The sequence below is a fragment of the Salvelinus alpinus genome, chromosome 24 (genome assembly GCF_045679555.1).
Source record: "Salvelinus alpinus chromosome 24, SLU_Salpinus.1, whole genome shotgun sequence".
In the NCBI taxonomy this organism is placed as follows: Eukaryota; Metazoa; Chordata; class Actinopteri; order Salmoniformes; family Salmonidae; genus Salvelinus; species Salvelinus alpinus.
Window position 1 is genome coordinate 45,478,526 of NC_092109.1, and position 13,944 is coordinate 45,492,469.

General features: G+C 40.2%; 1 protein-coding gene across 1 annotated transcript in view; it reads left to right on the forward strand.

Moving 5' to 3' along the window:
- Positions 1 to 13,944, forward strand: part of mtus2a (microtubule associated tumor suppressor candidate 2a) — a 154,210-nt gene that overhangs the window by 89,507 nt on the left and 50,759 nt on the right. The window contains exon 5 of the mRNA XM_071364997.1: positions 11,293 to 11,463. Coding sequence (XP_071221098.1) covers positions 11,293 to 11,463 — 171 coding nt within the window. The remainder of the gene's footprint in view (positions 1 to 11,292; positions 11,464 to 13,944) is intronic.

The following is a 13,944-nucleotide window of genomic DNA, read 5'->3' on the forward strand; positions in this document are numbered from 1 at the left end:
ATGGCTTTAGAAGCATCTGATAGTCTAATTGACATCATTTGAGTCAATTGGAGGTGTACCTGTGGATGTATTTCAAGGCCTACCTTCAGACTCACTGCCTCTTTGCTTGACATAATGGGGAAATCAAAAGAAATCAGCCAAGACCTCAGAAAAGAAATTGTGGACCTCCACAAGTCTGGTTCATCCTTGGTAGCAATTTCCAAATGCCTGAAGGTACCACGTTCAATAGTACGCAAGTATAAACACCATGGGACCACGCAGCCGTCATACCGTTCAGGTAGGAGACGTGTTCTGGCTCCTAGAGATGAACGTACTTTGATGCGAAAAGTGCAAATCAATCCCAGAACAACAGCAAAGGACCTTGTGAAGATGCTGGAGGAAACAGGTACAAAAGTATCTATATCCACAGTAAAACGAGTCCTATATCAACATAACCTGAAAGGCTGCTCAGCAAGGAAGAAGCCACTGCTCCAAGACCGCCATAAAAAAGCCAGACTACGGTTTGCAACTGCACATGGGGACAAAGATCGTACTTTTTGGAGAAATGTCCTCTGGTCTGATGAAACAAAAATAGAACTGTTTGGCCATAATGACCATCGTTATGTTTGGAGGAAAAAGGGTGAGGCTTGCAAGCCGAAGAACACCATCCCAACCGTGAAGCACGGGGGTGGCAGCATCATGTTGTGGGGGTGCTTTGCTGCAGGAGGGACTGGTGCACTTCACGAAATAGATGGCATCATGAGGCAGGAACATTTCGTGGATATATTGAAGCAACATCTCAAGACATCAGTCAGGAAGTTAAAGCTTGGTCACAAATGGGTCTTCCAAATGGACAATGACCCTAAGCATACTTCCAAAGTTGTGGCAAAATTGCTTAATTAACCTGTCTAGGAGAGGTATATAGAGGTATATAGAGGTATATAGAGAGGTATATAGAGAGGTATATAGAGAGGTATATAGAGGTATATAGAGAGGTATATAGAGAGGTATATAGAGGTATATAGAGGTATATAGAGAGGTATATAGAGGTATATAGAGAGGTATATATAGAGGTATATAGAGGTATATAGAGAGGTATATAGAGAGGTATATAAAGAGGTATATAAAGAGGTATATAGAGAGGTATATAGAGGTATATAGAGAGGTATATATAGAGGTATATAGAGGTATATAGAGAGGTATATATAGAGGTATATAGAGGTATATAGAGAGGTATATAGAGGTATATAGAGAGGTATATAGAGAGGTATATAGAGGTATATAGAGAGGTATATAGAGGTATATAGAGAGGTATATAGAGAGGTATATAGAGGTATATAGAGAGGTATATAGAGAGGTATATAGAGAGGTATATAGAGAGGTATATAGAGAGGTATATAGAGGTATATAGAGAGGTATATAGAGAGGTATATAGAGAGGTATATATAGAGGTATATATAGAGGTATATAGAGAGGTATATATAGAGGTATATAGAGTGGTATATATAGAGGTATATATAGAGGTATATAGAGAGGTATATATAGAGGTATATAGAGAGGTATATATAGAGGTATATAGAGTGGTATATAGAGAGGTATATAGAGAGGTATATATAGAGGTTTATATAGAGGTATATATAGAGGTATATAGAGAGGTATATATAGAGGTATATAGAGAGATATATAGAGGTATATAGAGGTATATAGAGAGGTATATAGAGAGGTATATAGAGAGGTATATAGAGAGGTATATAGAGAGGTATATATAGAGATATATATAGAGGTATATAGAGGTATATATAGAGGTATATATAGAGGTATATAGAGAGGTATATATAGAGGTATATATAGAGGTATATATAGAGGTATATAGAGAGGTATATAGAGAGGTATGTATAGAGGTACATAGAGAGGTATATAGAGAGGTATATAGAGAGGTATATAGAGAGGTATATAGAGGTATATAGAGAGGTATATATAGAGATATATATAGAGGTATATAGAGAGGTATATAGAGGTATATAGAGAGGTATATGGAGAGGTATATGGAGAGGTATATAGAGGTATATAGAGAGGTATATAGAGGTATATAGAGAGGTATATAGAGAGGTATATAGAGGTATATAGAGGTATATAGAGAGGTATATAGAGAGGTATATAGAGGTATATATAGAGGTATATAGAGAGGTATATAGAGAGGTATATAGAGGTATATAGAGAGGTATATAGAGGTATATATAGAGGTATATAGAGAGGTATATAGAGGTATATAGAGAGGTATATGGAGAGGTATATGGAGAGGTATATAGAGGTATATAGAGAGGTATATAGAGGTATATATAGAGGTATATAGAGAGGTATATAGAGAGGTATATAGAGGTATATATAGAGGTATATAGAGAGGTATATAGAGAGGTATATAGAGAGGTATATAGAGAGGTATATAGAGGTATATAGAGAGGTATATAGAGAGGTATATAGAGGTATATAGAGAGGTATATAGAGAGGTATATAGAGAGGTATATAGAGGTATATATAGAGGTATATAGAGAGGTATATAGAGGGGTATATGGAGAGGTACAGTAGGAGGTACAGGCAGGCAGGAAAGACAGAGAGATGGGGGGCAAAAAATTCAAATCTGAGTCGTAGAGTAACAGGCAGGCAGGTGGTCATGGTACCCAGATGCCATTGCTTAGATCTGGCCTGTGACTCATGCTATCTGTACAGGAACATATGGTTAGACAGCCGACAGAGAGAGATGAGAAGAGAGAGAGAGGGGAGAGAGAGAGGAGAAGAGAGAGGGGGGGGGGGAGAGAGGGGAGAAGAGAGAGAGAGAGGGGAGAAGAGAGAGAGAGAGATGAGAAGAGAGAGAGAGGGGAGAAGAGAGGGAGAGGGGAGAAGAGAGAGAGGGGAGAAGAGAGGGAGAGGAAAAGAGAGAGAGAGATGAGAAGAGAGAGAGGGGAGAAGAGAGGGAGAGGGGAAAAGAGAGATGGAGGGGAGAAGAGAGGGAGAGGAAAAGAGAGATGGAGGGGAGAAGAGAGGGAGAGAAAAAGAGAGATGGAGGGGGAAGAGAGAGAATGGGGAGGGAGCAGAGAGAGAGACATACACAAATCATTTCTACCCTTGTATATAAGATAACTATATCCAGTACCTCTGTAGTACCTCAGCCAGAAGACGGGGAATATGCCAGGGACTCTAAACAGCATCTGACCTACTACTGGCTGGACAGGCTCTTCCTTGCCTATTCATTACAGGGAAACACCTCATCCATCCACATGGACCTGCATTAGAGATGTTACCACTAGCCTGGGTCCAAAATCTGTGCCTTGCGATATACCAAAAGAACGACATTTCATATTTTGTACTAGCCTGGTCTGAAAACGACTAACCTGGTTTGAAAAGCTTGATTTCCATGCTTATAGACTTGGTATTAGACCTGTCACCAGTGTTAGAGATGACTGGAAGGCAACATTAAACCTGTCACCAGTGTTAGAGATGACTGGAAGGCAACATTAAACCTGTCACCAGTGTTAGAGATGACTGGAAGGCAACATTAAACCTGTCACCAGTGTTAGAGATGACTGGAAGGCAACATTAAACCTGTCACCAGTGTTAGAGTTGGCTGGAAGGCAACATTAAACCTGTCACCAGTGTTAAAGATGACTGGAAGGCAACATTAAACCTGTCACCAGTGTTAGAGTTGGCTGGAAGGCAACATTAAACCTGTCACCAGTGTTAGAGATGACTGGAAGGCAACATTAAACCTGTCACCAGTGTTAGAGATGACTGGAAGGCAACATTAAACCTGTCACCAGTGTTAGAGTTGGCTGGAAGGCAACATTAAACCTGTCACCAGTGTTAAAGATGACTGGAAGGCAACATTAAACCTGTCACCAGTGTTAGAGATGACTGGAAGGCAACATTAAACCTGTCACCAGTGTTAGAGATGACTGGAAGGCAACATTAAACCTGTCACCAGTGTTAGAGATGACTGGAAGGCAACATTAAACCTGTCACCAGTGTTAGAGATGACTGAAGGCAACATTAAACCTGTCACCAGTGTTAGAGATGACTGGAAGGCAACATTAAACCTGTCACCAGTGTTAGAGTTGGCCTGAAGGCAACATTAAACCTGTCACCAGTGTTAGAGTTGACTGGAAGGCAACATTAAACCTGTCACCAGTGTTAGAGTTGGCCTGAAGGCAACATTAAACCTGTCACCAGTGTTAGAGTTGACTGTAAGGTAACATTAAACCTGTCACCAGTGTTAGAGTTGGCCTGAAGGCAACATTAAACCTGTTGCCAACGTTTGAGTTGCTGGCCCATGTTGACTCCAATGCTTCGCACAGTTGTGTCAAGTTGGCTGGATGTCCTTTGGGTGGTGGACCATTCTTGATACACACAGGAAACTATTGAGCGTGAAAAAAAAACCAGCAGCGTTGCAGTTCTTGACACACTCAAACCGGTGCACCTACTACCATACCCCGTTCAATGGTACTGAAAATATTTTGACTTGCCCAATTCACCCTCTGAATGACACAAATTACACAATCCATATCTCAATTGTCTCAAGCCTGAACAATCCTTGTTTAACCTTTGTCCCCCCCCCCCCCTTTCATCTACACTGATTAAAGTGGATTTAGAATATCGTCCTCATGCTACAGAAGAAACAGTACTCCCCCGCCTACGGAGCCTGAGGAGGGACACTAAACCGGCTGAGACAGAAAAGAATGACGTGGACGGACCTCGTACAAATCTAGCTACATCAAGAAACATTAGACCAGCCAGAAAAAAAGACCTGGGGCGTAATTTATCAAGCATGCGTAGGACACAAATCTTTGCATAAACCATGCGTGGGATCATTTCCACACAAAGTGTGAGATTGATCTGTATGAACGTTTTGCTTGAGAGTTGTGCGTAAATTTACTCACAGCCATGACCATGTGTATAGCACAGTGCCAAGTGGTGGAATGAGGGAACTGTTTTGTCAAGCGTAGAACGGGGAAAATATATGTTGGAAAATGTTTGTGAAATTGTGAGAGTAGGCCTAATAATTAAATTATTTATCTATTTAATTGCATTTCCGTTGTAAATTAATGCAACACATCTTGACAGGATATATATAATTTATTATATTTATTTATAATTTGACCACGTCAGTGCATTTGTTACGATAATAGTCCATATAAAGTACAGTCATTTGTTAAATTAGAGGCATGTGTGAAGGAGAGAGACCTACTGAAGAAAGGCAAACACATCAGGAGAACATCAAAGTGCTATCCACCCATAGTTTTTTTTGCAATGGCTTGCCGATGGGCATTATAAGGGCACAAGGCGAAACCCAGACGCAGACACGGGAGACAGATGGTTTGACTCTTTGATATTTATTATAATCCAAAAGGGGTAGGCAAGAGAATGGTCGTGGACAGGCAGAAAGGTCAAAACCAGTTCAGAGTCTAGGAGGTACAAAGTGGCAGGCAGAAAGGTCAAAACCAGTTCAGAGTCTAGGAGGTACAGTGTGGCAGGCAGAAAGGTCAAAACCAGTTCAGAGTCCAGGAGGTCCAGTGTGGCAGGCAGAAAGGTCAGGCAGGTAGGTACAGAGTCCAGAAAACAGGCTCAGGGTCAAACCGGGAGGACTAGCAAAAAGAGAATAGAAAAGGCAGGAGCACTTGAAAAACACGCTGGTTGACTAGGAACATCCAAGACGAACTAGCACAGAGAGACAGGAAACACGGGGATTATATACACCAAGGGATAACAAGCGACACCTGGAGGGGGTGGAGACAATAACAAGGACAGGTGAAACTGATCAGGGTGTGAGTCATGTGAGTCGATGAGTCAATATGTTGAATGCAATCATCAGCAAAACTGTAACATACACTTTCCATACAAGCTGCTGAATGTGGTGGCCAGGTGGAAATCACGACTTGTTCTTTCTGCGGAACAGTAATGTTGGCCTATACGCCATCTACAGGAGAGATCTGGATGGCTTATTGGTGAGTGTCGCCTGCTCATTTGAAGGTATATTTACCAATTGCTGTGGAAATTCTAATCCGGGAGGAAGAGATACTGTAGATTCTTCAAACAACAACTTTATCGTAAGATTTGCAAAAAATGTAGCTGTTAACAATCATTCAATGGTGCAGAGTTAAAATCCCAACGAACAGAGTTGGCTCTCAGGTTTTATAGGAAGTACGACCTCTTTTGTTTATGTGGCAGTTTAGCAGATGTGTGGAAACAGGGGGCAGAACATGGTGTGTAAAAGGTGATTAGCTTCACTGTGCAGATTAAGATAGCTCACGTTGCCACCGTTGTCTGTTCCTTCCAGCAAGTTTCCACACAGCCAAGTTCTTGCAGAATGTGAATACAGGATGTTACAAACTGCAGTTGCACCCAAAACGGCTCTTGGTCTGTACTCCCAGACTTATGACTTACCAGTTTGTATCAGCAGAAAAACAGTCATATCATGTCTATTAATACATTTTCCACCACGTTTCCTCCCCTTTGAGACTCAAGTCTCAACCTGATTGAAAATGACTTACAAGCGTTTTCATCAAACAAGCCTGAGGGGAAAAGAGGGAAAAGGAAAAACGTTCTTACAATTAAATGTCATTGAGTTTCAACCCTTCACATAGTGCAATTCATTCTCAGAGGGGGAAAGGAACATATGAATTAAACATCGGTACACGCTTCATCACCACACACAAAGCATTCGCTTTGGTTGAGGTTTGTTTGTGAGATCACTGCTGAGCTCTTTCAGATGTTCCACTACAATAGTCAAGTTACCCTTCGGGTACGAATGTACAGCAATGGTCACCTATCATTTGGCGCCCTCTGCAGGAGATGTGATGCTACTACTACAGCGAACTTCCCTTCCGGTGAGGTGGCCTCCTGTATACAGGGATCTGTGGCTATTCTTTCAAGCATTTTACCTTCTTTGACAACCCCCTGTCATCAAGGCAAAGGGTGGCTACTTTGAAGAATCTCAAATATCAAATATATTTTGATTTGTTTAACACTATTTTGGTTACTACACGATTCCATATGTGTCATTTCATAGTTTTGATGTCTCGCTATTATTCTACAATGTAGAAAATAGTCAAATATAGAAAAACCCTTGAACCAAACTTTTTACTAGTACTGAATATTTAAAATAATACAACTTATAGTTCCATTGGTAAGTCTAATATATATTATTTGCCCAACTAGGACTAAACATAAAAAAATTAAAAAAATGTAATTTGAGTCAGTATGTTTTTATTTTATTATTATTATTTATATATATTTTAACCAGAATTTTGGAAATTATCTCGCGACCCCATTTTCATATTAGGCGACCCCTAGTTTGGGAACCAATGGATTGACTTTAGAAGTGTCTCATCTACATGACCTATAAAGGACTCAATAATAATCACTATAATGTGTTGTAATGATGTGCAAATAGTTAGAATACAAAAGGGAATATAAATGAACACACTGTGTAAACATTCACAGTGCAGGGTGGAAAAGGTATGTGAACCATTGGATTTAATAACTGGTTGACCCTCCTTTGGCAGCAATAACCTCAACCAAACGTTTTCTGTAGTTGCGGATCAGACCTGCACAACGGCCAGAAGGAATTTTGGACCATTCCTCTTTGCAAAACTGTTTCAGTTCAGCAATACTCTTGGGATGTCTGGTGTGAACTGCTCTCTTGAGGTCATGCCACAGCATCTCAATCGGGTTGAGGTCAGGACTCTGACTAGGCCGCTCCAGAAGGTGTATTTTCTTCTGTTGAAGCCATTCTGTCGTTGATTTACTTCTGTGTGTTGGGTCGTTGTCCTGTTGCATCACCCAACTTCTCTTAAGCTTCAATTGGCGGACAGATAGCCTAACATTCTCCTGCAAAATGTCTTGATAAACTTGGGAATTAATTTTTGCCCAGGCCCTTAGGCAGCAAAGCAGCCCACCATGATGCTCCCTCCACCATACTTTACAGTTGGGATGAGGTTTTGATGTTGGTGTGCTGTGCCTTTTTTTCTCCACACATAGTGTTGTGTGTTCCTTCCAAACAACTCAATTTTAGTTTAATCTGTCCACAGAATATTTTGCCAGTAGCGCTGTGGAACATCCAGGTGCACTTTTGCAAACTTCAGACGTGCAGCAATGTTTTTATTGGACAGCAGTGGCTTCTTCCGTTGTGTCCTCCAATGAACACCATTCTTGTTTAGTGTTTTACGGATCGTAGACTTGTCAACAGAGATGTTATCATGTTCCAGAGATTTCTGTAAGTCTTTAGCTGACACTCTAGGATTCTTCTTAACCTCATTGAGCATTCTGCTCTGTGCTCTTGCAGTCATCTTTGCAGGACGGCCACTCCTAAGGAGAGTAGCAACAGTGCTGAACTTTCTCCATTTATGGACAATTTGTCTTACCACTGCCTGTTGTGACTGCGTTTGAGCCTGTGGATTACTGAACAAAACGTGCAAACAAAACTGAGGTTTTTGGTAATAAACAGGGACTTTATCAAAGAAACATTTATTGTGTAAATGGGAGTCTTGTGAGTGCAACCATATGAAGATCATCAAAGGTAAGTGATACATTTTATCTCTATTTCTGACTTGTGTAACTCCTCTTCTTGGCTGGTAACTGTTTGTAATGATTTGTCTGCTGGGCGCTGTTCTCAGATAATCGCATGGTATGCTTTCGCCGTAAAGCCTTTTTGAAATCTGACACCGTGGTTGGATTAACAAGAAGTTAATCTTTAAACCAATGTATAACCCCTGTATGTTTTATGTATTTTTATAATGAGTATTTCTGTTTTTGAATTTGGCGCTCTGCAATTTCACTGGATGTTGGCCGTCCCACGTACACTAGTGAGGTCAATCTTAGGTCTTCTGAGATCTGTTTTGTTTGAGGCATTGTTCACATCAGGCAATGCCTTTTGTAATTATCAAACTCACATTTTGTGAGTGTTTTTTACAGGGCAAGGCAGCTCTAACCGACATCTCCAATCTCATCTCATTGATTCGACTCCAGGATAGCTGACTCCTGACTCCAGGATAGCTGACTCCTGACTCCAGGATAGCTGACTCCTGACTCCAGGATAGCTGACTCCTGACTCCAGGATAGCTGACTCCTGACTCCAGGATAGCTGACTCCTGACTCCAGGATAGCTGACTCCTGACTCCAGGATAGCTGACTCCTGACTCCAGGATAGCTGACTCCTGACTCCAGGATAGCTGACTCCAGACTCAAATAGCCTAGGGGTTCACATACTTTTTCCAACCTACACTGTGAATGTTTCAATTATGTATTCAATATAGACAAGAAAAATACAATCATTTGTGTGTTATTAGATTAAGCAGACTACGTTTGTCTATTTTTGTGAATTAGATGAAGATCAGATCAAATTTGATGACCAATTTATGCAGAAATCCAGGTAATTCCAAAGGGTTCACATACTTGTTCTTGCCACTGTAGGTAGTATTTACAATGGTGTTTGTTCAGACAATGAGATGTCCGGTATCATCATCACTTGACACAGTAACAATGAGATGTCTGGTATCATCATCACTTGACACAGTAACAATGAGATGTCTGGTATCATCATCACTTGACACAGTAACAATGAGATGTCCGGTATCATCATCACTTGACACAGTAACAATGAGCTGTCCGGTATCATCATCACTTGACACAGTAACAATGAGCTGTCCGGTATCATCATCACTTCAAGCTTAGTTCGTCCCGCTGGTGCATGTTATCTTCTGTTAGTCGCTTTTGAAGACATTCTACGGTAACCTGCAGGAGCGGGTTAAGTTCTTCCTGTTGGTTACAATCCCACCAGGTTTACTACACGTGTCTGTTTAGTCTGAGAGGCGGTTGTTGACACATCACAGCATAGAGAGGCAGCATGTCTACTTGCATGACAATGTCTACTACAACACAGTCCAATATATCGTTGTCTACATGCATGACAAATAAACAGAACTAAATGATTTCTTAATTAACACTGGTAGCACGCTCAACACACACACACACACACACACACACACACACACACACACACACACACACACACACACACACACACACACACACACACACACACACACACACACACACACACACACACACACACACACACACACACACACACACACACACACACACACACAGAGACGGGAAACAGCAAAGTGAATTGCTTCTTCTCCCCCAGAGAGCATCAATTCAATATTAGTCCAACTTCAACTCTGCTGACAGTTGGAAAGTAATGAAGACAAATACAGTCATATTCTGATGAAACCATTTCCTATAGCGCAGTGTGTGTGTGTGTGTGTGTGTGTGTGTGTGTGTGTGCGTGCGTGCGTGCGTGCCCGCTGGAACATATAACATTGATTCATGTCTCGCGTCTATGATTAAAGCCAGCTCGTTTAATTTACTGGACTGTAGTCCCACATGATCTGATTGGCAAGGCTACTGATTTCTCCCAGAATTACCCATAAGGCTGTGTGTCAAGGACATGCTCTGTGTGTGTTTCCATGGCTTAACAGCTGGCTACCAACAATGAAGAGGGTTAGGTAACAGCTTCTCAACACCTCTTCTTAAAATAGAGTCTACCCCGCGTTGAATCAGGAGCACTACTTCTTGGCTGGGGAGGGTTTTGCCCGGGGGGGGGGGGGGGGGGGGGTGGCTTTACATGACTCATTGCGCTCTAGCGACTCCTTGTGGCACCTGCAGGCTGATATCCATCGTCAGTTGGGACAGTGTTTCCTCCTACACATTGGTGCAGCTGGCTTTCGGGGTTCAGCGGGGCGGGTGCTATGAAGCGCGGTTTGGCGGGTCAGGGGAGAGAGAGGGGGGGTGGGAGAGAGAGAGAGAGAGAGGGGGGGAGAGAGAGGAGGGGAGAGAGAGAGAGATGGGGGGGGGGGGTGGGAGAGCGAGTGAGAGGGGGGGAGAGGGTGGGTGGGAGAGAGAGGGGGGTGGGAGAGAGGGATAGAGAGAGAGGGGGGTGGGAGAGAGAGAGAGAGCGAGAGAAAGAGAAAGAGAGAGGGTTGGGAGAGAAAGAGAGAGAGAGAGAGAGGGGGCAAGAGAGGGGGGAGAGAGATGGTGAGAGAGATAGAGAGAGAGAGAGAGAGAGAGAGAGAGAGAGAGAGAGAGAGAGATAGACAGAGAGAGGGGTTGGGAGAGAGAGATACTCTGTTAAACTGTGTCTGTCTTCCCTTAACTCTTTTAAACTGTCTCTGTCTCCCATTAACAATGTTAAACTGTCTCTCTGTCTTCCCTTAACTCTGTTAAACTGTGTGTAATTGTGTCCTCTGTTTTCCCCAGGGCCCAGTGTGTGTGTGGACCCTCCCCTCTACAGAGTGATCAACCCCCCCTGTACAGACCCCCAGAGAGGAGGGGGACCCCCAAACTATACCACCCGTAGCCTACAGCCCCCATCTACCCCGGCCCTGCCTCGAAGATACCTGCCTGCTCAGCCCAGAGGGTCACCTGTTGGTGAGGCATGCACAGGCCCATATGCACATATAGTACACATGAACTATATAGTACACATTAACTATACACATTAACTATATAGTACACATGAACTATATAGTGCACATTAACTATACACATGAACTATATAGTACACATTAACTATATAGTACACATTAACTATACACATTAACTATATAGTACACATGAACTATATAGTGCACATTAACTATACACATTAACTATATAGTACACATGAACTATATAGTACACATTAACTATACACATGAACTATATAGTACACATTAACTATATAGTACACATGAACTATATAGTACACATTAACTATACACATTACCTATATAGTACACATTAACTATATAGTACACATTAACTATACACATTACCTATATAGTATACATGAACTATACACATGAACTATATAGTACACATTAACTATATAGTACACATGAACTATATAGTACACATTAACTATACACATTAACTATATAGTACACATGAACTATATAGTACACATTAACTATACACATTAACTATATAGTACACATTAACTATATAGTACACATGAACTATATAGTGCACATTAACTATACACATGAACTACATAGTGCACATTAACTATACACATTAACTATATAGTACACATGAACTATATAGTACACATTAACTATACACATGAACTATATAGTACACATGAACTATATAGTACACATTAACTATACACATTAACTATATAGTACACATTAACTATATAGTACACATTAACTATACACATTAACTATATAGTACACATTAACTATACACATGAACTATATAGTGCACATTAACTATACACATTAACTATATAGTACACATTAACTATATAGTACACATTAACTATACACATTAACTATATAGTACACATGAACTATATAGTGCACATTAACTATACACATTAACTATATAGTACACATGAACTATATAGTACACATGAACTATATAGTGCACATTAACTATACACATTAACTATATAGTACACATGAACTATATAGTACACATTAACTATACACATTAACTATATAGTACACATGACCTATATAGTGCACATTAACTATACACATTAACTATATAGTACACATGAACTATATAGTACACATGAACTATATAGTGCACATTAACTATACACATGAACTATATAGTACACATGAACTATATAGTACACATGAACTATATAGTACACATTAACTATACACATGAACTATATAGTACACATGAACTATATAGTACACATTAACTATATAGTACACATTAACTACACAGTACACATTAGCTACACACAGTATACATTAACTACACAGTACACATTAACTATATAGTACACATTAACTACACAGTATACATTAACTACACAGTACACATTAACTACACAGTACACATTAACTATATAGTACACATTAACTATATAGTACACATTAACTTTACACATTAACTATATAGTACACATTAACTATATAGTACACATTAACTATATAGTACACATTAACTATATAGTACACATGAACTACACAGTACACATTAGCTACACACAGTATACATTAACTAAACAGTACACATTAACTATATAGTACACATTAACCACACACAGTATACATTAACTACACAGAGTACACATTAACCACACACAGTACACATTAACTACACACAGTAAACATTAACCACACAGTATACATTAACTACACCGTACACATTAACCACACAGTACACATTAACCACACAGTAAACATTAACCACACAGTATACATTAACTACACCGTACACATTAACCACACAGTACAGATTAACTACACAGTATACATTAACTCCACAGTAAACATTAACCACACAGTACACATTAACCACACAGTACACATTAACTACACACAGTACACAGTAACCACACAGTACACATTAACTACACACAGTACACATTAACCATCCAGTACACATTAACTACACACAGTACACAGTAACCACACAGTACACATTAACTACACACAGTACACATTAACTACACACAGTACACATTAACTACACACAGTATACATTAACTACACAGTATACATGAACTTCACAGTACACATTAACCACACATAGTACACATTAACCACACACAGTACACATTAACTACACACAGTACACATTAACTACACACAGTACACATTAACTACACATAGTACACATTAACTACACAAATTACACATGAACTACACACAGTACACATTAACTACACATAGTACACATTAACTACACAAATTACACATTAACTACACTGTACACATTAACTACACATAGTACACATTAACTACACACAGTACACATTAACCACACAGTACACATTAACCACACAGTACACATTAACCACACAGTACACATTAACTGCACAGTACACATTAACCACACACAGTACACATTAACCACACACAGTATACATTAACTACACAGTATACATTAACTTCACAGTAC